The sequence below is a fragment of the Cylas formicarius genome, unplaced genomic scaffold (genome assembly GCF_029955315.1).
Source record: "Cylas formicarius isolate icCylForm1 unplaced genomic scaffold, icCylForm1.1 PGA_scaffold_10__41_contigs__length_53128322, whole genome shotgun sequence".
Classification (NCBI taxonomy): domain Eukaryota; kingdom Metazoa; phylum Arthropoda; class Insecta; order Coleoptera; family Brentidae; genus Cylas; species Cylas formicarius.
In genome coordinates this window covers 23,126,726-23,152,031 of record NW_026844214.1, presented here as the reverse complement: position 1 = coordinate 23,152,031, position 25,306 = coordinate 23,126,726, and the positions used below count along the sequence as shown (strand labels likewise).

Genomic DNA, 25,306 nt, shown 5'->3' with positions numbered 1-25,306 from the left:
AGTGTGCCCGTTCGGTTTTGTTGACAATGAACCCAGTAATATTTTTGATTAATTTGATGAATTGAAAGTAACTGTTTATTTGGAAAGTTAATTAAGAAATTTTTGGTAGTGGTAGCAGACTGAATAATTACCCAGTTTTCTATTCCTAATTCCTTATAGCACTTCACTCTGAACTAGGTAGATATCTTGTGAATATCTATTCTCTTTTAAATATAGTAAAGAAATATGGAAATTTTTATCACACTCTAATGTTTTGCAAAAATGTACCCAAAACTGATGTTATACACTCCAAAACAACCTCATAACCATAGTGTCGTTTATGGAATTGGTTGTTAATATAATGTATAGAATAAAATTTTGATGAATTTAGATTTCGACTCTATTTTATCCACTAATTCTTTTCAGTCTGTATTCGGAAAATCTTGGGTCGGAAACAATCAAAATTAGACATTTGATTGTTTTGTATTTTTATTTTTATATAAATGGCTTATGTCACATCTATTATTTATGTTTATTGGGAGTAATTAAAATATTACTCTCTGGTACCACCTTGCATGTTGGGAACCTCACGTGCACCTCGGCCATAAAATAAACAGCCTGCCGTGCACGGCCTTAGAAAGCAAAATATTACTAGTACTTCCGCGAAACTATTATAGCGAATAATTCAACGGTAGTGCTCTGCGAAAATGATACAAAATGCACCTTAATAGATAGTATATTGGATTTTTGTGAATTTAATAAAAAAAATTGAAAACCTATTAAGCAGGATGCCGTAACGATCAGCAATAATTATCGGATATAAATAGCCAATTCTAATTGATTAATTGGTATCTTCTCCAGAACCATCCATATTTAGCCGAACGTAAAAATGAAATATGTGCTCGTAAAGCTTATCGCATTCGAAATCTCGAAAATTGCAAATGTGGCTGTTCTTCTTTGCGCGGTATGCCTGAGAATTTAGATATTCCTGTAAACGTCAGACATTCGTCTTTGTGCGGCATTCCGCACGAAGCGCATTTCGTTGCTATTCGTGCTGCATTAAGATTAATACAGGTCAATTCTTAAGATTCCTTGGAACTAGCGAAGAAAATATTAATAGAAAATCACACAGCTCAAGAAGGAACGTACGGTACAGTGCCAAGTGTTTTTTGAAATCAACAAAATCCATAGATAAAGAAAAAACAACAATTTATTTTATTTATTTTTTTGTTTATCGGGAAGCCCATTTTACAAAATTTAAATTGGTTAAAAAATTGTCGACAGCAGGCTTTTGGACAGAGCATCAAGATGGAACATTCCAGAAAGCTGACTAAAGCAGAAGCAGGAGTAAAAAGTTTTAATTGTTTGGAGTGAAACACACACAAACTGCTCAGTCTTGAATGAAGCCAAAGCCCCAACCTAGCCCAGTTTAGCTTCAGTTCCATATGAAATCCCAGAAATTTTATTTGATCACTCATTGGAATTATTTGCCCATCAAGTCCAACCAGCAAAGATTTTGTATTATTGGCAGTTTTAGAATAAATCCCACTATGTTTTTTTTGCATTTATTTAAAATTTCGCCAAAAACATCAATTTCTCATACGTCCAACCACACCACAATTGGAAATGTCGGACAGCCCAATAGACGTGATGTCCGAAAACTGAACGCCGGACCCAGCGCAAGTCGGTTTGCCAAGCTGTCGACATCCAATACAAACTGGTCAATTCCCAAGATTCCTTTGATATCGCGGATACAATATTGATAGAAAATCATACAGCTGAACAAAATACTTAAAAATGAGGAAGTAAAGTTTTTTTTTTTATTTATTTTTTTTTGTATAACGGGAAATCCGTTTTACAAAGAAACACAGTATAAAGGCGATGTCACTAGAGTAACATTAACAAAGCATTTTTAAATGACTAAAAATGTGCTGTGTCCTCTTGCTGAAATAGTACACTTTCGATAACATCGTTTTTAGAAACAGAAGTACGGTGACCATTAAAATGCAATCCTAAATCCACAAACTTCGCTACGAATCTTCCTTTTTCTAAGTACCTGAAATAATACCTGTTCACAAAAAAAATAATTGAAAACTACGGACCGAAAAATGCTGCTAAATGTTTTCAGAGAGCCATCCATTGGACATAGTATTTTCCTATAATAAGGAGAATTGACACCAGACCACACAGTTTTCCTTTACAACGCCATTTTATAAAATAAAAATAAATCTGTTGATCCAATCTGTTAACCATTTCCCAATTTATTGCAGGTTATCTTTCTGACCAAAATAGCCAGGTTAATGTTTTCTGCACGAATTATTTAAAGGCCTTTGACAGCAAAAGATTTTCAGTATGGTGCACATTCTTTTTTTTCATTGGTTCTTTTGAATTTAAGACCAGTTTAACTGGACCTCGTTATTTGAACTTCTTCCCGGCAGTAAAGGTGTCCCCTATAGGGGTCGCAGTGGCATTGAAGTAAACCGTGGAAAAGTAACTAGCAAACAAAACTATTGTTATGGACTATATCTGTTATAATATTATTTACTGTTTTTCAGATCACTGCTCAACGAAGTAAGATAATTTGTAGCGTATTCCTAACTTAATCTTATGCTTGACTAAATTCCTAATAATTTTATCATTATGAATAACCTAATACTAGTAGTGATTACTTATTTCAAAAGATAGTAAATTTTGTAATTCAAAGTGAAATATGGACGAAAACTGCATGATTTAACTTTCAAAGTAAAATATGACCTTAAATTCCGTAGTTCAAAAACCTTGATAATTTACACTTCTAATTTTAACAAAAAACTCTTGCAATTTAAATTTCCGATCCCTCACGCTGAAAATTGCAGCATGATCTTGGAAGAAGTTATCTACAATAGAAACGGATGATTTTTTTTTTAATCGGCATGAGTTTATGGCGACCGGCCAACCTTACAGTCTTTAATCAGTTAGTACTGATTGCCGTTGACAAATATGATCAAGTGAATGTGGCATATTTAAATATTGCCAAGGCCTTCTATTGCATAGATCAATCGATATTGTTGCATATGGATTACTTATGGCATTATCAGTGATTATTTTGTAATATACCATTTAATTAAATTCATGATGACTGATAAATCAACTTACTGATGATTTTTTTTGTTTCAGGAACAAACGCCGTGAGAGATTCATCGTGTCCTAGAATATGTACTCAAAACGCCTATGGAGATCCAGTCTGCGGCTCGGATGGTATTATTTATTCCAATATATGCGAAATGAGAAAGAAGACTTGCGGAAAAGGTGAGCGTCGAGACAAAAATTGTATAAAAAATATAATATGCGATCAGCCTAGTGCATCGTCTACATGTTCCAGTTTTTAGGTGTTTTTCATAAAAAAAATGTTTATTTGTCCCAGAACATGCCCAATCATAATTTACAATAAAGTATAAAATACCAAACAACAGCACTACTACTATCATAAGTTTAGAAGGTAAACGAAAATTTCAGCCCAGGCAAATATTGACCACAATTAATTATTATTTTATATTATTTAATAATAGATTGTCATGCTAAATCACCATGGTTGTCCCTATTTTTGATTGATGATTGTATGCTTTTAATATTCGTATATGTTAGAGGCAGGACAAGTTTTTCCCTAAAAGCAACATACATAAAGTCTAACATACATAGAGTCCAAATTATAATACAGTTCTCAAGATTACTTCCAATTAGTACCTCATGATGGGACACCCTGTACTCGAATAGAGTATCACTGAGCTGCTTCTAGTAAATTAATATTAATTGTCATTGTTATATGGCCTTCCAATTCCACTACAATTTTGAAGATGACTTCTAATAGTGATACATAAAATGGTGGGTGTAGAGCCAAAACCTTTACCTTAAATGGAACTCACATTAAATAATTTTTTCTTTAATCTAAAAAAAGCACTGAAACGGCGGTCCGCAAATCCGCAACCCATACAATATGTGGAACCTAAAAATTTTTTTTGGAAATATTTTTAAAACGACTCCCATAATTGCAAATTGGCGTGGAACGTTCTGAAGAATGCTGCCAGTAATTCTTGAAACGACAAATAAATTCCCGTGGCAGAAACCGCAAATTAAGTGTAATAATAATAATTGCACCCGGTCCACTAAAAATAAATAGTTTCGGTGCGGTTTGTTTAGAATTCGTCACGTTTTTGATCGAAGATTTGTGTCGGATAACTAAACCTCTTCGCGTTAATCAAGATCTCACGAAAACCAAATAAATGCTTTTTGTATAATTTTTATATGTGTTCTATATATTTGTATTTGATTCTTTGGTTTTTAAAGAGATTTTAAATTAAATGTGTAGAAAAAGATCAAATCATTTTAAAAGTATTACCAAAATTTGGGTATTTATTGCCCAAGCTGCAGTGAGTATTATAATAGATATTATTTTTTGAATCTAACTCATTCTTTGTTAAAGGATTTTCAGCACATCCTCTAAACCTACACAGAATATCTAATCGTACAAATAGTATTACCTTGCTAAATTCAATTCAAAAAATTCAATAAAAAATAATAAAAATAATTGATATTGATTACAATATCACAAATACAGAATAATTGACTCAAAAAAAAAGGCTTCTAATATTTCAGAGCACAGTACCCTGTATAGGTGAAGGAACAGCGGTTTACTTCACATAATTTGTTTTGTGGCAAACGGGCACGCAGTATTTAAGAAAAAATCAAATTTGCATTAGTGCGTTTTTATAAATTATTTACTTTTTGCAAGTCACTTACTGACCTGCGAAGTCGTTTAAAAAGAATTAGGGCCATCACAAAATTAGATTACAGGCATACGCAATTTTGGTTAAGGTTTTGATTAGCTCCTATCGAAACATACAGGTCAAAATGAATCCAACTTCCGGGTCACAGAGACACAAATCTGCTGCGTATGTAAGTTTTTATTATTTCAGGAGTTACCCTCGCTTCGGATTCCGGTTTATGCCAAAGATCGTCCGGCTCGAAATGCGACCACAAATGCGGCTCGGAAAAAGATCCGGTGTGTGGCACAGATGGACGAACCTACTTAAATAGGTGCATGTTGCAAGTGGAAATGTGTCGGTAAGTCTCCTATATTTAACACACAGAAATTTTACAATCAAGTGTTCTCTAGTGTGGCTTTCCTTTTTGACATTTTGTTGTTTTTTATTGCTTACATATGTTGAATTGGTTTTAGAACATTGCAATTCAATGTTTTAACCTATTGATTGGACCTCCCTGTGCTCAAGCCATCGTGTAATCTGGATATTTTCGAATCAATGGCTGACACATTTTGATTACGATGGCTGGACTGGGCCCCTCATGTGTCCTTACCAACGCCATCTGTATCACTGTGCAACCACCTCAAAAACATCACAATTAGCAAGAATAATAATCATCTCGCTATACTATTATGGCAAGACCAAGACCATGTAAAGGAAACTAATCTGTTTAAATACAACGCGTACATACGTTATTATTAATTTTATACCTGCTGCACAGTTTTACACTCATTCAGTATACGCTTTGCTGTTTGTACCGATTAACTACAGGAAACTACATAGTTAACACGAGGCAGCTGTCTTGTTTCCCTGAACTCTCTCGGATTCTCCGCCTTAATTATAATGTCACATGGCACGTTATATAATTTAATTAAGCACTGCCATTCAAAAGTATCAGTCTGTTGTCGTGTGAATAAACACACTTAACACGGGGTTACTAGTCTGTTATCAATGCAAGTCGTCAGATTTCATCTTTTTTTTTTTTTTTGAAGAACCACTTTGTTTTAGTGTAGGTATAGCGCTGTCGCATTTGGGCTCCTGCAATAACATCAGCGCCCATCGCGAGAACTGCCCTGTCGACTGCAAACAAGCCCCTCAAGACGGACCTGTCTGCGGAAGTGATGGGAACGTCTACAAGAATACGTGTTTGATGAAACTGTTAACCTGTGGGTAAGCTATGTGTGGTTAGCTCGAAGGCAGCTTTTTACGACAGTGTAGGCATAATGGGAATTTTTTATGAGTGCGTGTGCAAAAACTTTCACGGTTATTACGTGTATCGTTGAGTTTCTAACTATTTTGTTAGACTAATATACGCGTTATGGGATTTAAAATAATTGTCTTACTTTTCCTTGTTGGATGGAGCCATTATCTATATTACATTCATAAGCTCATAACATCTATTTCTACGGTCATTTACACCGAGCATATGATTTAATATACGTAAACGTAGCTAATTGCGAATTGATTAAATTTTTATTTTCCAACATAACTGCAATGTTTTTTTTTTGTTTCAATGATATCGAAAACTACTCCCGGTGCACCCTAAATAGCTTTTAAAATATGCATAAGGTATTTCAAAATGCAATTCAAATATTTTATTATTTAATATCTATATTATAGCAGCAGCATAGTCTGGCCGCCAATCTATCGAACTCATTAAAAACGTAAAACCCTTAACTACTTGCCGGAGGATGTGGGTTCGATTCCCACCGGGAGGGAGCATTGGGTGTTATTGTGTTTTTCCGGACTTTACCGATTAAATATTAATGCGCTGTTTGTTAATTACCTCAGTAGTTTTCTTAATTTGGATAGATGGATGACTTTTGGTATAAAACGGGAGTTACGGGCTGTGACAAAGTAGCAAAGAATGTTAAGAATGTTAAGGCTTCCTCCCTATCATTGCTTCCAATACCATTGAACACATAAGGATTGAATGAGTTCAAAGTGTCTGTAGGAAGAACAATATTCCGTCAACCTTGACAGAACCATTAACATAGATATATCGTTAATTCAACAATAATGCCTATTTTCACCATCCCCAAATAAAAAACATATTAACATGTGTTGGAAATTTTGAAATCGGACATTTTTATGAAAATCTTCAAAATGAGCAATTAGATTCAGATTTAAGCGAGGATTATCACAAAAATATATATTTTCGAATATATATCCGATGACCCGTTTATTATGAGATGATAAATTACGGATCATTGAAACTAAATAATATAAAAAAAACATAAAGACAAAAGTTTTTCTATACCCTAAAATATGATATAGTTATGTATACGTTCTTGGAGCAATACCAATTTCTTATTTTAAATAGACTACCCTACATATATTTTTTAAATTCGTCAGAACTTTCTAGAAACACTTTATATATAATATCCACGACCTAAATCGTACCGTTTCTGGCCAATTTTGTGTATACCATTTCATTATAAAAGTATCTGTATTGATATTTTGAAAATAAATAAGTGCAGGATGATCAAAAACGAACATTTTACATTAAAAAAACATTCGAAGACATTTTTTCAAATGGAAATGCCCCAATTGTAGATGTTAAAGATTAGAAACATGGCAAAAAACACAAATTATTACTTTATTATTATCATATGAATCATGCCCGGTTGTTAACACAAAAGTTTTTGTAAATTTGTTTAATTGCAGAGAACATTTTGATATTTGCTGAAACATGCAAAGATGAACAAAATCGTACAACTGTTAAAGTAATAAGAGTAATTTTACCGACATGTGTTGTACTTTTTTGTTATATCTCCACTTCGTATCATTTTTCCAATAGAAAAACGTTTTATTGCTAAATACTGCGAAATCTGCGACTTTTCAATCCAAAGTCACTTTTTTCAATGCTAAATACGATTTACTTGAGTATTCCATTAATATATATATATATATATGTATATATATATATATATATATATATATATATATATATATATATATATATATATATATATATATATATATATCCTGCAGAGGTTTCGCCAAAATCTCACTTGGCATCTTCAATGCTCGCGCTCCGAAAACACTATATATATATATATATATATATATATATATATATATATATATATATATATATATATATATATATATATATATATATATATATATATATATATATATATATATATGCACACGCCACTTTCTACATAAGATTAAGAAAATGCAAGAATTCAGAATGCTTTAAGTTTTCTTTTTTGGACTTTTTAAAAAATAAACCTCCGAACGATAATAAAACGAATGGTGTTTCCCAAATACATTTTATACTATAATCATTGATCACATCGATCAATAGCGAAAATTTCTCTCTGGTTAAAAGTTTCATAAATATAAGATTTAACGAATAGATGATGTATGGTGGAGGTACGAAATTTAAAGTTTGCGCGGCAAATTGAATAGAGGAGAAATAAAGATGAAGACGTACTGGCCACGGTCGACTGAAACGCATTTGCGGCAGACACATGTTCCCATAATGAAGTTGTCAAAACAATAATAAGTTTTGGGTAATGAGAAATTACAATTTCGTTTTAAGCCTAGCATCGTGAAGACAAATGAGGAACGACGGATATTTTTATATTATCTGTCCATAAGGAAATCCAACCAATGTAGTGTCCGACAAGTTATATTTTTTTTACAAAACTTGTGTATCTGGTCTGCTATACCTAGTTTCGTAATTCGAGAGAGTAATAAAATGAAAATTTGGAACAACAGGGTGCACAACTTAAAATTCAGAAAAATTGCTATGGTAGTTTTTCCGTATTTCAGTTTTTAAGACCTGGAAGGTCTGGAATCGTTTCTAAATTAGGGTTACACTATTTTGAAATCAACAAGAAGACTATTTTGGTAAATAAAAGCGGAGTTACTATAGATAGTAAATTATAAGATAATTTAAGATAATTAACATATCAATTATTCAAGGATCAACTAAATACAAACGTATTTAGAAGTAAGAATGATTTGAAAATAGAATACAATCTTTATCCTGCCAAGCCAACGATATATCCTTGATTTACGAAAGTTTCGTCCAGATAATAGGTATTCCTCTTTTCCTTTTGAAACTGTCTCAATTATCGTTGTCGCCTGCATATAATTTCGTCTTTGTCTATGTTTTGAGTTTTACACATGGGTATCGATGTACATCCATTACAATTTGTAACAAAGAGAGCTTATATGCATAAACATGTATTTTACAATTCACTGTTGGCCAAGTACTACAAATAACAAAGTTGACGACTTAAATTGACAGTTTGCACACTTTTGATTCGTGTATAAGTATTCTACAGTAGAGAGTAGAAACAATATTTTAAAATCAAAATAGATGGTTAAAACCTAACAAGCTTTATATTTAATTTATTTTCTTACTTTTCATTCATTACTTCTCTTTAAAACGTCAACTTTATGAAGAACTTCGAGTGTTTACGGTACTTTTATCACGGGATGGAAGCGGTGTGATGTAAGATTGAAACAGATTAAAAAAGTAACGTAAGTTTGGTTGATAAATATGTTTATGAAAATGCTGACCCAAAAATTTATGTGTTTATTATTTCTTTAACGGTTTAGGAAACTAAATATAAATTTAAAATTATTTGAGATATATTTACTTCGCAATAGAAATAATCCTTGTTCCCGTTGTCCCGCATGAAAATTGCCTAAAAATAATTTATTAACTTAAATTAACGGTCAGCATTACTCAAAATAAATAAGAACTAAAAGTTCAGATTTTCACGAAATTATATATTATGACATGACAATTGTTTCGACAACACCGTGTCTTTATCAAACGTAATATTTACAAACTACCTGCTACTATATATACCGAAAAATGACCATAAAACCTTAATTCATTAATATTAATTATTTAATTAAAAAAATGAATATTATATATTATGACATGACAATTGTTTCGACAACACCGTGTCTTTATCAAATGTAATATTTACAAACTACCTGCTACTATATATACCGAAAAATGACCATAAAACCTTAATTAATAATAATTAATTAGTTTAGTTAATTAACTAATATTAATTAATTAATTTAATTATATAATTAATATTAATTAATTATTTTAATTATTTAATTAATATTAATTAATTAAGGTTTTATGGTCATTTTTTGGTATATATAGTAGCAGGTACTTTGTAAATATTACATTTGATAAAGACACGGTGTTGTCGAGACAATTGTCATGTCATAAGACATAATTTCGTGAAAATCTGAACTTTTAGTTCTTATTTATTTTGATAAATGGATTTTCATCAAAAAGCCACCTCAATTCAATGTCAGCATTACTTGTTAAAACCTCAAATAACTTTAAAACAGGGATACCTTTTTATGGCTAAATGTTTAAAATATACCATTTTTATTCATTAAATGATCCCCATAAAAAAGCCTGAGGCCAAATGCCAATGCCAATGCCATGCCAATGCTAACTAATAGAAGTTGATATTCAATATTTTTTATGAAACCGTTTCAGAAACATAAAAAAAAATGTTGAGGCCCCTTTTGCCCTTTTAGCAGTACATTTTCTAAACCATAAAGATTTCAAGATACCGAATTAAAATTTTTAGAAAAAAAAGTTTTATTTTCAGTTTTCGCTGATCCTGATAGTTAAACTCATGATACGCTACTGATTTTTTGAAAACGTTCCATTTTTTCGTGTTTAAGGCTCCTACAGACGGACGTTTATATCCGCGTTGATGTATGCGAATCCAAAAACGTGCATGCAAAAACGTGCGCTCATTCTGCGTGCAAAATCCGCAGTTTTTGCTTATTATATGAATGATGTCCAAGGATGTAATTGACAACGTTGCCAAGTGTTCAAAATGAAGAATAAAAAAATAAAATCTACCACAGGTGATGCAAAAATTGACTTCTGCAGCGATAAATGTTTTTCCGCATTATCCCATTGGCAGAACTGAGAATCGACACTTATTCGCTAGTATTGAAGATGATAAATCTATTGATACATCACAATACAATCATGAAACCGACAATAAGTGTACACTAACGATTAACTACAACCCTAAGATATTGAGCGACTGGACGAATCTAACAAGATTTGAAATTTACCGCTGCAATATGGGCAGAATCATTATGTAAACATGGGAAGCTATATATGAAGTGCCGCATAAAGAACACATGAACGTAAAAAAAAACATTAATTTTAAAAAGTAACAGATGCATGATTAGGTAGTTAAAAACGCAGAGTTCATAGAAACAATGTGAAAAAAACGATTAAAGGATACGTTGCAGTATTCTGCAATCAGATGTCCTACGAACCAAATTTTACTCAAACACAGAATGCTGCATGTTGCTGATGAACGTTCATTAATTAACGTAACATCAAATGCGGATAAGTGACAAGTAAGCGTGACAAGTTGTTTCTGAATCAGCGAAAACTGAAAATAAAACTTTTTTTTCTAAAAATTTTAATTCTGTATCTTGAAATCTTTGTGATTTAGAAAATGTACTGCTAAAAGGGCAAAAGGGGCCTCAACATTTTTTTTATGTTTCTGAAACATCCACACATTGAGACTTACATCCGTCTGTGGAGACCTTTGTAAGGTAAAAATTTAAAACTGTTGAATAAATTATGCGTAGCCTCTGAAGATGCTAAAAGAAATTTTGGCGAAACGTCAGGAAACCGATCCTACTCTGGCACACATATTTTCATGCATTTGTGCATTTATGGATGGTTTTCTGCCACTCTAGTTTTGGCATCCCTCTTTCTCTTCTGCCTATTGGTTGCCAATAGAATATTCTTTGAGGCCACTGCAGATTTAACATTTTTTCCACTACCATATAAGTTGCTTCTTTTTGATATTTATCGTGTCTTCTATTCTCATCCGTTGTTTTATATCGTTTCTTATTCTTTCTCTTCGTGAAATGCACATAGATCTGCTAATTACATCCATTTCAACTGTCTAAACTTTTTCTTAATTCCATTAATTCATAGATATTAAATTTTCGTTTCCTGGTTATTTCTTTTCTCCATGGTATTCGGTTCAGAGCTCCGATTACATTTTTGGCTGTCCCCATGCTGTCAAATGTAGTGCCCAGATAATCATATTCCTGACACTAAAGGATTTCTTGAATATTGTTCAGTTCCAAGGTTCCGTTCTGTGGGAGAGACACATCCTTGATAAAAATAATATTCATAAAAGTGGGTACGCTTTTTTCCGGTTCTAAGGGGCATTATTTATTCCTAATTAGCCTTAAATTATTTATTCGAGGTATTTGAGTAATTAATTGAAAGATTTTTTTTCTAAAACACCCTCTATCTCGAAAGGAAAGCAATTACGGCAAATATTCTGGGGAAAAACAGACTGGTTTTTGGTTTATAAAAATGCCCTTAAAACCTTTGTATTAAATTTGTATAAACATTTAACTTAATATCAACGGCTTAATTTTCTTATCGAAATCAACCTTGCTCACAAAACAGTAAAATCCAATTAGACATCTTATTTGTCTAAAAAGCTTGTATCTCTTAAGGAGCTACTAAAACAAAAAACAACATTTGCAACTTTTACCTCCACATAACACAGCATTATTTCAAAGATCTTTTTCACATAAAGCTCCAAAATTGGTTAACAAGTTAGCAATAGGTTTTTTAAAAGATTTATATTTCCTTAATTTCAAAGAAAGGTTAATAATATTTATTTCTGATAATGAGAACGATTTTATAACAATGGTTTGTATAAGGACTGTTTATTTGTTTTCTTTGTATAAACATGGTTAAGTTTAAATGCGCACTTTGTCTATTATCTTATTGTTTATCCTATCCTATCCTATTGTCCTATTTTTAATATGTCATAATTAAATGATTGCACGTTGTTTTTTGGAGAGAAAAAAATTGCCGCTATAAATATCTCCTATTCTGGTTACGCGTTTTAAAAGAAAATGACTTAATTTTCTGTAGAACTAAAAATTGACGGTATTTCAGACAGGGGGTGGTCAAAACCAACCGAAAATACTGCCAAACGACCAGACATTGTAGAGAATCCTGTTGGAGGAATGCTAGACCTGCCTGCGGATCGGACGGTAAAATTTACACGAACGTCTGCAAGATGAAAGTTAAAAATTGCGGGTAAGGCAATGTGGATATGAAACTATACAGGGCAACTCTCACTACTGCGGAATTGTATATCGCTATAAATTGATTTATTTTAAATGCAACATTTATTAATTCATTTTTGCATACCTGACAAAATTTCATGATGAATTGTTTCGGGTTTCCTTAATCTTAATGGTTTCTTAGACATCATGATTATTTTAAGAATTCTGAATTTGCACCTTTTAATCATTTTGGACATCTGATAACCGCCCTTCTTTTCTAATTTCTAATTTCTTATTAAGAATTAGGATTTATGGTTTACAAGGTGTCCACAATTTACTAATCAGTTACATAAAATTCAAAACTGCGGAAATACCATCTTGGTATTTTATATTTTCGATCAAAAATCAATCAAAGCTTAGTTCCTAGTTAGTGATTTTGTCAAATTTTACAATTTCTTGATTTTACTTATTTCAAAATAATTAGGAGCCTCTGAAACTGATCACTTAAATCTCCTGATTTGCCGGTGGATTTCGGCTGTAAATTTTAAATGATGTAAGGTTATTGGCAACACAGTGCCATTTCACCATATACATATACATATACAGGGTATATACATACTTATGCCAGACGTGGAAGCACAAGAATATAATTAATAATTTGACAATTGCTTTATCTTACAAGAGGATGTAAAAAAATTGATAAGATCAAGTTAAAAATTTTGACTTTATATCATTTTATGATCAATTGCAGAATAATTCTGCTTTCATTGAACATATTATAATATGAAATATGCTTTGGACTAAGAAATACGTTAAATAATAATATTTACTTTAATGAACAGATAAAGTAAATATGCAATAATCAATGAAAGACATGAAAATACTTAAAACACCAAAAAAAAATCCAAAGTAAACAGATACTCTAAACACCTGTTTGCAACAAAGAAGAGGCGGCACGGAAAATGGTTCGAAAGGGTTCAATTGAGTATGACCGTTCAAATATTGAGATTCAGATTGAAAAAATAATATTTCTTTAGTCTAACAATAAACATAATGTAATGATATTTAGCCGCAGAATTGAGTTCTTTAGTGGAAAATGTTAGTAATGGTTTGCACATTTATGTGTATAATTAGAAAATATTTAATTGGGACTCATTTTAAAACTAAAATTCAAACTCCAAAGAGCCTCTATCAAATCAAAGCTCGTGTAGCTGTAGCAAAGAATAAATCGGAGAACATTTGAAAAAAATAACAACCGGACTAAAATAACACCAAAACAAAATCGAAAGGCTATCAAACTCATCAAACATCCTTTTAAAATCTACCTCAAAAATCGACCGTTCTTGAAGCATTAACATCTTCCCTTCCATTCGTGTCGCCCCTTTCAGACAGTATTCTGAAGAAGCCACTAGTATGTTTAGCGAAACGTCAGAATCAATGCCCCACGCAGAGGAAATCCAGAAAAAAAATGTATGTACAAGTTCCACAGTCTGTAGAAGTTTTCTTATTTTTCATAACTCTTAAAGCCATTAAGCTGTAGACATTGAACCAACGCCACATGATGGTGGCCCTACCACGGTGGTGGATGGTGGTGGTATGCCACAGGTGGATATGAATAGCGGACTTTGAATCAAAATTGCAGGTCTTGAAAACCAGGGTGAAAATGTGATTTACAAGTTTACAAATTAACAGATTTGTATGAATTCACATGATCAACTTTCTCTTCTTGACAACCAGGTGAAGCGCTTTTTAAATAACTTATGCTTATTTTGCAGCAAACACGTGTTCGAAGTGCCAATGGCGTTCTGCGCGGCACAAGAACGAACTGCCAGCACGACATGCCCGTTGGAATGCGCCAACGAAATCGAAAAGCCCACATGCGGTTCCGACGGATACATCTACAAGAGCGAGTGTGAACTGAAAATGTTAAATTGCGGGTAACCAATTTTACGTACATCCAGAGCATACATATTAATACAAGTACGATGGTGATACTACAGTTATTTCAAATTGGTACACTTGCCATGGGGCTGTAACTCAATGACTTTTCACAGCGTTATGAGAATATACCCATAAGAAAAATCAAAAAAAGCTAAACACAAAATTTGTTTAGATTCTGGTTTACTTTTAAAATATTATATTCCTATACAGCGTCACCTCATAATAAGGGAATATCTTTTATTATTGAGGCAAATTTTGATCCTGGGGGTAGTTTGCGCATCAAAAATAACAAATAATAGTGTCTTATGCGGTAAACGTCATTTGACTTAAAAAGTTTACCAAATCTCTAACAAGAAACTCACGTGATAAAGTGAGACGGTTTGCGCACGCTAGATCGGTTTATAATTAGATATTTTACTGAGGTGGGAATGTTTTTAAATATTTTCCTTTAACTGTCAAAATTGACATTGACAAAATCGTTTCTTTTTTAATTTTCTACTAATGCGCCAGTTCTCAACGAAACCGTATAATTTTTTTTTCGTGTTTTCCAACTAACCTTCATTTTTTCATTCCGTAGCGTACCATAGTCGATTGCTTGTATCTCAGAGACACACCGAGTACTGTCAACTATTTCGGAAGAAATCGTTCAATTCTGCTTTCGTCGTGTGATTAAAATGTTAGGTTGGACAAAATGTGTTGATTTTTTAAAAATTGGTACATTCGTAAGAAATAAAACAAAAAAAACAACATTCTCCAATGAAAATTTTCGATATTTTCAAAAATAACCTAATTTTTTACCAAATAGGATTAAAAATGTCAACTTTGACAGGTGCAAATGCTTATCTATCTCTCTATACTAGTTTCTCTTAAATGATTTTGAAAAGGACAAACTAGTCTGAAATGATAGACATAAAATATTTCATTGATATCTTTTTATTTAACTAAAATCAATCTCGTATTTCTGAAATTCATTTCCGGCACATTTTCCATGTCGCTGTAACTCAATAACTTTGCACAGCTGAGAATATTCCTTATCTCAGAACCTATAAAAAATTTGAAAAAAAGTTAAATAAAAAATTTGTTTAAATTCCCATTTACTTTAAAATATTTATAATATAGTATCACTATTATAGAAAAACATTTTTTATTAATCAGTCAAAATTTGATCCTGCGGGTAGTGACTGCATCAAAAATAACAAATAAATCTGAAATAATATTAGTTTTGATAAAAACTCTGATATAAACTATCTAGGCTATAACCAACAGTAAAGTTTATATATGTTGTTATGATTCGGATTATTCTTTATAACAAGAAACAAAAATCTTAGATTGCCCAATTTATTAGATCGACAATCGAACAATTGTAGTTATATAGATATACTAAATTACAAGAATAACAAATACTGCACAAATAAATGCACTTCTGCTGACATCTGATTTAAATGCATAGTTCCCGGAACACACAGTTTTGATTGATTGGTTTAAATTTGTCTACTGAATAAAATGAAACTACCACTGGTTACTTATTTACATGTGTACAATTTAATGAAATCTTAATAAATAACAGGAGAGCAATTAATACGTGTAAATAGGTTTAAAACTATTTTTAAGGAGCCGGTGAATTACAGTTTAATTTTATTATTTTTTGAGGAATACTTACCGCCCTATCTACGTTCTAAAGACCGGACCATATTCAAGTAAAATCAAAACAGAGCCGCAAAACATCGCCGTTAGAGAACACTGCGGTAAGCTTATGCGCAAGATCAGACAATATAATGTAATGTGCAATGTTAATTCTCGATTGATTAATCACTTTTTTATACTTTTATGGCGCTAAAAGAAAAAGTAGGTGCAATTTGGATTTTTTGAACTAAACTATTTTTCGTGCATTGGTGTTTAGCAATATTTGTACCTAATGTTAATCAAGAACCGTTTGTCCATAAACAAATTTTGTTAACAGTAACAGTAAATTTCGTTTCCCATATTATGAGACGGGTTTGGGAGCAATCGGATGTTTTCGGAGATGTTACCGAACGGCTTGAATTTTGACGTTTGTCAATTGTGACGGCCGTGTCAGAAAATGTATTCGTGTAGTTTTACCAAAAAACTAATGAACCTAGAAAAAGTATAGTATGCAACAATTTGATAAACTTATTTTTTCTACTTCCTTCTGTAAAATACCTAATTATACACCAATCTAGCGTGCGGGAAGCGTCACTTTACCACGTGGGTTTCTTGTCCCACAGATCCGTTTCACTTCGGATATTTCCAGGATATTACCTCGCGGGTTTGGGAGCAAGCAGATGTTTTCGGAGATTTTACCCGAGATTTTCGTGTTGTTTTGATAAAATCTGCCCAAGTACTAACGGTTGTAGAAAAAGTGTAGTATGCAACACGTTTGGTAAACTTCTTAAGTCACTCGTTTATTAAACACTCGCTCCGCTTGTGCCAAACCAACTCGTGACTCAAATGCCGTTTCCGGCACTTACGGCGTAATATACTATAAGTCACTCGTGACTCAAATTCAGTTTAAAAACACTTGTTGCATAATATACTATTTTGTACTCTGAATTTATGTGAATTAATCGAGAATCATTTAGAACGTTAGTAGACAAAATATATGTCTATGATTAAATCGGCCAAATCTTTTAACCTGGCTTTTGCTGTCATTATTTCATTCCACCGTATTTGATACACTTTTTTAAAATTATATAATGTAATTTCAATAACACCGTGTATTTGACACTCTCCTTAAAATCGTGAAAACTAAATTACATTTGTCTCGCGTTTTACCAGTTTTTAGTTCCAATTAATAGACCCCGTATATAACAAAAACTGCCTTTATATCAGATCACATTTATTTCAGCAATATTCGCAGGGTGGCGAAAGTAGACTTCGAAAAATGCAAGGCGCGCATATCGAAGTGCTCGAAAATAAAATGCTCGAATGACTTGGACCCCGTTTGCGGCACGGACGCTCAAACTTACACGAACCAATGCCACCTTAATTCCGCCACTTGCATGAAGGCGGTGCAATTCGCGCATTTAGGTAATTGCACGCAACTGGAAGAGGACGCTTGCCCTGAAAAATGTGATGATTCCGGCGAAAATGAACCTGTATGCGGAAGTGACGGTAATGCCTACAGGTAAGCATGTCTTAAATGTAAAATTCCAAATTTTCTTATTTTCAAAATGATTTGTATGGAGATCTTAAACTTATCTTTCACTTGACGCGTCGAATTCCACAGAATTTATATTTGAATAATTTTAAAACAGGTATCTATTTTGACACCACGGAAGTTACATTTAAATCGATTATCAGAAAACTGTAAAAAATATTTACATTATACATCACAATATAATATAGAGGGTTTTTTTTTTAAAGAAACTCCTGGATTCCTTCTGCGTCGGTTTTTGCTTAGTCGAACTTGCTGATGTTTCGTCAATCATCCTGTTGGCTTCTTCAGAGCTGACAGCAAAAACCGACGCAGGAGCAATCTAGAAGTTTTGTAAAAAGTAATATATACAGTGTTCGAAAAATAGACGATAATATTTTAGAGGACGATTGCTTTTTAAAAAATATAAAGAGAAGTTTTTGTGAATATGGGTGTTCATGTTAAATTGAAAAGAAAAATGTTATTAATATCTAAAAAAAAATGTACTTAATTCTGTTGAAATTTGGCAACGTTATTTGACGACTTAAGAAGCAAATTTAGCACTAATAGATTAAAATTATTAAGCAAAGTGGCGTCGATGATATAAAGTACACTATAATAACTGCTTAAATTCTTTAACATTCATTTCCGTACACCTTCTCACTTGACGAAATATTGAACGACGAATTGGAGCGAAAATTCCAGGTCTATTTCTTATTTCTTCGCAAGCATTTACGATTTGATTTTTGGTAGTACGGACAATTCTTGTTGAAGATGAAGTAAGATACGCCGTTTAATCTTAATGTTAAAAAGCAAATAACAATTAAATTGTCGCCAACAATATCCATCCACACATTTAAAGAAAATTGTTTCTGGTAGGGACATTGTGCGTAAGCAATGCATTGGATTGATTTTTGTATAAAAAATGAATTTCTGCTAATAGCATATGATGATTTTATAAACACCCCGCTTCTCTCATCACTCGAACGTTCCACAGCTTTAAGCTTAGGGTGTTGTTTTATTATTGTATAACCAATATTTCGATTATGTTGATAAAAGCCACTTAAAACTTTTAGGCCATTTTGCTGACATCATTCAATTGAAATCTTTCATGTAAATGTTATATATCTATATCTAATATGTAATAGGATGTGTATTGCTTTTGCTGCAATATAACAACAACATGTATAACCTCAAAGCAAAATACAAAATAATTGTGATTCATAATAACAAGTGGAAATAATATGTGATTGTTTACGCTAGTCAACACTTTGTTACCCTTTCAGAAAAAAAACACTTATAAAAATAAAAGTCCAACAATAATGTAAATAAAAAAATCCTTAAAGTTAAGCCACATATTTAATTAACACACTGGATAGCTATTAAATTTTTCTTAATTCTCAGGCACTTGCTCTCGAAACCAGGACTTTAAATCCAGTACAATACAATTATTACAAGTTATATCTAACCGCACATACCAATTTTAAAGGACGCAAACCAGAGTAATCGAGCTTTTGTGCTTTATTTGCCACTTACAATGATGAATGCCGAAATTAATTATTTCCTTTATTAATCAACTTGTTTGTTGCCGTTGCATTGACCCGTGATCTCTAGTTGCATATATCGATGAAGGTACTGGTGTAATTGATATTTTTTATATAAACAAAACTTATTCAATATCCCAAATAAAAAATATGAATTTGAAAATTTTAAATGTTCTTTCCAAATTGAATTTTCTTTGAACCGTTAAAATTAAACATTAATTTTAGTAAAAAGGAACGAAGTTATAACTGCATTCCGACTAGTATTACTTAGTATAAATCAATCGATATTTTTAGATCAAGATGTCACCTGAAAAAAGAAACTTGCGGACAATTGGTGATCGAGGTCCCACCACACCATTGCAGAACCACCGCTTTGTGTAACGAAAAATGTTCGGACGAGAAGAAGTTCGTTTGCGGATCCGACAATAAAATATACCAGAACGAATGCGAAATGAAACAAAATAATTGCGGGTGAGTATTGCAAAATTGGAAGCATCTAATACATGTTATGACAACTGGTATATATGTTACGGGTACAGTTTGAGATATAATATTCTATAGAATTTCCTAGGTATTCCACATGATGAACCAAATGAAATGCGAACTTTTTCTATGTTTTTTATCAATAGAGCAAGGAAGTTAGTTAAATTAGTAAGGTATTAGTAGTTTCCATGGTGAATGAGATCGCGGATGCAGAAAAAACAGTTGAATGCTTTTTTTTATTTCTAATGTTTGATAGAATATAAAATATAAGTTATTGTAAAATTAGAAATAATCTAGTTATTTTTTGCTTAGAGGAACTGCTTTATGCACGCCGGCCCACCGTGGGTAGTGTGGTACCGTGCCTTCATGTCTACCCACTAAAAAGTCTCCAAGTTAGCTTCTAAGTGTGACCGGAACCGTCGTCAGATATGACATCAGTCACACCTGGCAGTCTATTCGGGACATAATACTCTTTACCATAACTAAGATAATCTGACAATTTTTCTTCCTAGGTACTAATTTCAAAATAATCGTGTTTGGAGTCAATTTACGTCCACTTTTGCTCGCCGCCTCGTTTTTATACATTTCCCATTTATTGCACTCAAAAACATTATGTTCTACTGTATCCAAACTCTAACAGTCAATGCATTTATCGTCTGTATCTCTGTCAAACCTCTATCAATAGGTCACCAAACTAGGGCTTAAAAAATTTACCAAACGATTAGAAAACAATTGGACAAATATACTTTCAAAACTATGCCCCACACCAAGCACATTGAAAACTAGTTGAGCATCCATTTATTTTTCTCTTGAGATATAACTTAAATAAATATGTCTTTGATAAAAGACAAGATATATTTCTGCCAATTATCACAAAACATCCTAACTATAGATAAAACCCTGATATTTACTTAAAATAACCCAACTATGCTGGGTTTCTTAATGCAAAGGAGTTATAAATCGAATTATTGAAATGCAAAGCCTAGTGGTTTTAGCCATATACCTACGAGGATTGTCAAGAGTTACGAGAGTAGCAGGTAGAGAGATAGCTAGTTAACCTACCTTAATATTTAATATTAGATTTATAGTTTGATTTCCGCCAGTTCTTGGCAAAATAGTAGATTTTTTTTAGAAAACAATATTTATTACAAGTTTTCTATTCCATATCCTATATATGTTTTTAATGGCTTAATCTTAAAATAATCAATATCTCTTTATCTACTCATGTCTATAATTACATCATGTAATTATTAATATAATATTTTTTTCCAAATAATTACCTGTAGTAACGTTGCCGTCACTTACTTTCATTCACAAACTTTCTAGTGCATGCAACTTAGTGTGACCGTAATTTAGACTATGACCGTATTAGACTTGTCGTACACTTTTGTGTCTGTGAATTTTAAAATATAAAAATTTCTAAGTACGTTTATCGCGTACAAGCAAAATATCGTCTGCTTCTCCGATCATTTTTTGTTTTAAACTTCTATTTTTTGTAAAGGAGTAAATAAACATATATCTATTAAATACTGTACTCAATTCGTTAAATCCGATGAAGCAAAACACAATTTAAAATTCCGACCTCGATTTTCAGGAAACACGTTTTCGTGGTCCCCATGAAGAGCTGCCTGTCCGGGTTCCTGTTCCGCGGCTGCCAGAAGATCTGCCCGACTTACTACGACCCAGTTTGCGGTACCGATAACAAGACGTACAGCAACACCTGCTTTTTGGAGATCGAACATTGTCGGTCTAGGTCGCTGGTGACGCTGAAGAATATGGGCACCTGCGCCGAACCCATCAATGAGATACCCAAGAACTACCTGTATTGATCGGCCTCGGGCGGACGCGGCAATTGATGGCATACGAGGTTCGATCAAAAACAAATCAAAACCTACACTTAGTCCCTGGCGCTTTACTTTGAAACCATTATTATTGGTTTTCTCCGCCACATGCGGTAAATAAAGAAATAAACACAAAACATTTGTATAAATTTTTGATGAAATGCATTTGACATTTTATTAAAAAAATATTGTCTCGTAAAATATCACAGTCAAGATATAATTTAAAAAAGTTCAATGAAGAAGAAAAATTGAGAAAAATCTACGGTTAACACTCTGGCTGCCATGATAAATTCAATGGAAGGGTCATATAAGTCACTTCGTTTTTTTACTGAAAATATATATTCCAGGTCGTGCGTATATGGGAATAGACAGATTAAGACAGGTTGATGCCTCGTTGTCAATGTTTCTCATTTCCACCATGAAGGTGATAAAACATTGCGTCAAGCGGTAATATTGAGGCAAAAAGTTTAATTGACCTTCTAGCAAAAAGTTGCGTTTGAATCTTCACGAGTGCAAATATAATAAAGGTCAATGTTTATACAACAAAAATGAATCAAACAAAAGCAAAATTCTCAATTTCAAGGAGAATTTGTTTGTGTGCACTGAAAAGTTCCTATGCTTGGAGTGCTTTTTTGACAAGGATAACATTTTTATGAAAATAAATAATAATTACATTCTATGGTATTATTTTTCACTGAATAAAGTACCTTTTATTAAAACAACTGGGTTATTTTGGTGTGACCCAATACTACATAAAAATGCGCTCCACAGTGTATCATGCAAGATATCCAGGTCTCGCCAGTGTATAGAGCTAAAGATAGACATGGCAGCCAAACTATGTCAAAACTGGATCCATAATATTAACCTTATAAACCTCGTAAAACTTAGATGTCACCCTCAATTTTTTATTTTATATATTCCGATTCCTGATAAGAAAATTCAACGAGACACTCATCTCAAACTAAGTTTTCAGTTCACGGGCCCGAAATTGAAAAAGTCTCGTAATTTTTATGTACAACTTTATTTAACGCATGCATTATATCGATTTCTCGAAAATGAATAATAATAATATTTGTGATTTTTTAATGCCTCGTATGAGATCTTTCCAAATATCTCGATCAGCCAAGGAAAAACTGAGAACAAAAAATCGAGTCAAAAATTTGCAACTATCTCGAAAAGATAAAACTGAGGACGAGTTAAGTTACGTGCAAATTTACTAATTGTGCACAGATATGCATATCCGAAACTATTTAAGTGTGATAGTGTCGTACAGACTGTTGACAAAGTATTTCTTGAACGCGATAACTTGAAACAGCGGCAGGCTAAATTGGAATTGAATTCAATTGAATTGAAAGCGAATATACTAAGCACAGAGACTTTCTCAACCCGTACGTACATATAGACTTTCATATATAAAATATGTCAATAAGCGACTGTAGAATGTAGAATAATGTGATGTTATGGTTATTGTTTCCGATATATAGGTACAACCCAAATTTCTTCCAGAAATTTATAAAATCTAGTTTTAAAAAGCTTGCTAAAGTGGTGCCAATATGTTAGAACTACTATTTTTTATTTATTCCTATGAAGTCTAATATAATGGTTTATGCTGATATTTATTGATAGATATTTTAATGTTATAAATAAATTATTTTTTAAATTACATTTATTTTCTTTATTGACTCCTAACCATAATTGCAAAAGAATACTATAATAATAATAATAAAAATAATAATAATTATCTTTTTCTACTTCCTTCTCGAAGAAACCCAACTATACACTGTACTAACATTTAAATTTGACGTTTGTCAATTCTAACGGTCATGTATTCGTGTTGTTTTACAAAAATATACCTAAAACCAATAGTCATACAAAAAGTATAGTATGCAACACGTTCGGTAATGCTTTTAAGTTACTCGTTTATTAAACACTCGTGAGTCAAATGCCGTTTACCGCACTTGTTGCACAAACTACTATTAACTTACTGATTAATTCAGCACGAAACAAAGCGAATTCAATGAAAACTTAAAATATGAAAAAAAAATAAATAAAATTAAACTAGCAGGTAACATTTCTACTCTAAAGCTTTAAATTTCTTTAGATTTATGTTCGTTATGTTACTAAACCGATTTATCAGAATATTATATACAGGGTGTCCCGAAATTAGTGGGCCAAAAGGAATGATTTTTTTTTGTTTTATAGCTAAAACAGTTTTTTTTTTGGCATCTTATTCTAAAATTATAAATGTCAAATTTTGGACAGGGGCGTAACTTTTGCCGGGATAAGTAATAAAAACTACAATAACTTTTGTTGGTTGGTTGTTGTTGGATGATTTTTAGACTTTTTTCTTATAAAATCGAAAAAGTTATGTTCTTTTATGAGAAATAGGCACACTTCATTGATTGAAGTAGACCTTGAAACAGAATTGATAATTGAAATTGAATCGATCTCAGGCGCAAGGAAGAAAAGAGGCGGAGGAGAAGAAAGGAGAAAGATCGTCAAATAGCATAATTACACCTGGCAAATATCACCAATTTTCCTAAAAGTATTGTTTACTGATATATTTTGTGAGGTAGGTAAATAATTTTTTAGCTTTAGAATGAACCACATGCAGAAACTATCATCATCTAGAAGTACAGAATTTTGACAGTGGATTCTGAATCATCAAGATATTTTGAACAAAATGATATGGTCTGCAAGACAACATTGCCAAGAGATAAAGCTTTTAACACTCACATCGCACACTTCTGGAGTAAAAAGAATCCGAGGTCTGTTAGAAGACTTCAGGTTTTCAATCAATTACGTTAATAATTTCTTTTAGTTTGCCAAGTAAATTAAATTACTTACTTACTTGAATTTCCTTAAAAATGATCTGGCAGAAATTGTTAACACTAGCTCACTTTGGACAGGGTGTAAGAATGTTAACATTATGCAATCAAATTGATGGGTCGAGTTGTTTCAATAAATTGCTTATTTTTCATTGTTTCCCATTCAATACGGAATTACGAATTATACTTAACGTTATAAGGCTCCGTTAGGGGCGTTATGGAAATCTAGGATTTATTTTCGGCGTAGGACATGATGTTATTTGATCCACTAATTTCGGGACCCCATGTAGATTAAAGTCTAGTTGTTAAGAGCACTTTGCTGATTATGTGACATACAAACTATCAAGTTGATGTTGATGTATGGAAGATCAAAGAAGTAAGGTCACTTCCAAAATCCTAATACTAAAAAAAAACTTTAATGGACATGAGCCGAACCGTCCCATATCTTAACCGATATATACCCGGGGATACTGTATCTTTAAGTTCTACTAATAAGAATACTTGGTCAATATGGGTGAACAAATATGCCCAACAGGACACCTAATAGTTTAACGAGATCTGATTTTTGTATTTTTTATCTGAAGTAATAAAATCTATGTTTCTGATTGATTAAATTTTAATTAAATAATAACTTAAATAGCCTGCTAAAACCGTAGCT

The 25,306-nt window shown here is 32.3% G+C and overlaps 1 protein-coding gene across 1 annotated transcript in view; it reads left to right on the top strand.

The window, feature by feature from the left end:
• LOC132708051 (serine protease inhibitor dipetalogastin) overlaps window positions 1-23,426 on the top strand; it is a 60,503-nt gene extending 37,077 nt beyond the window's left edge. Inside the window, exons 2-9 of the mRNA XM_060680155.1 lie at window positions 3,136-3,267; window positions 4,932-5,079; window positions 5,787-5,948; window positions 12,745-12,888; window positions 14,633-14,794; window positions 17,665-17,943; window positions 19,791-19,967; window positions 21,574-23,426. Of these exons, the coding sequence (XP_060536138.1) occupies window positions 3,136-3,267; window positions 4,932-5,079; window positions 5,787-5,948; window positions 12,745-12,888; window positions 14,633-14,794; window positions 17,665-17,943; window positions 19,791-19,967; window positions 21,574-21,808 (1,439 nt within the window). The 3' untranslated portion in view covers window positions 21,809-23,426. The remainder of the gene's footprint in view (window positions 1-3,135; window positions 3,268-4,931; window positions 5,080-5,786; window positions 5,949-12,744; window positions 12,889-14,632; window positions 14,795-17,664; window positions 17,944-19,790; window positions 19,968-21,573) is intronic.
• Window positions 23,427-25,306: the final 1,880 nt, after the last annotated feature.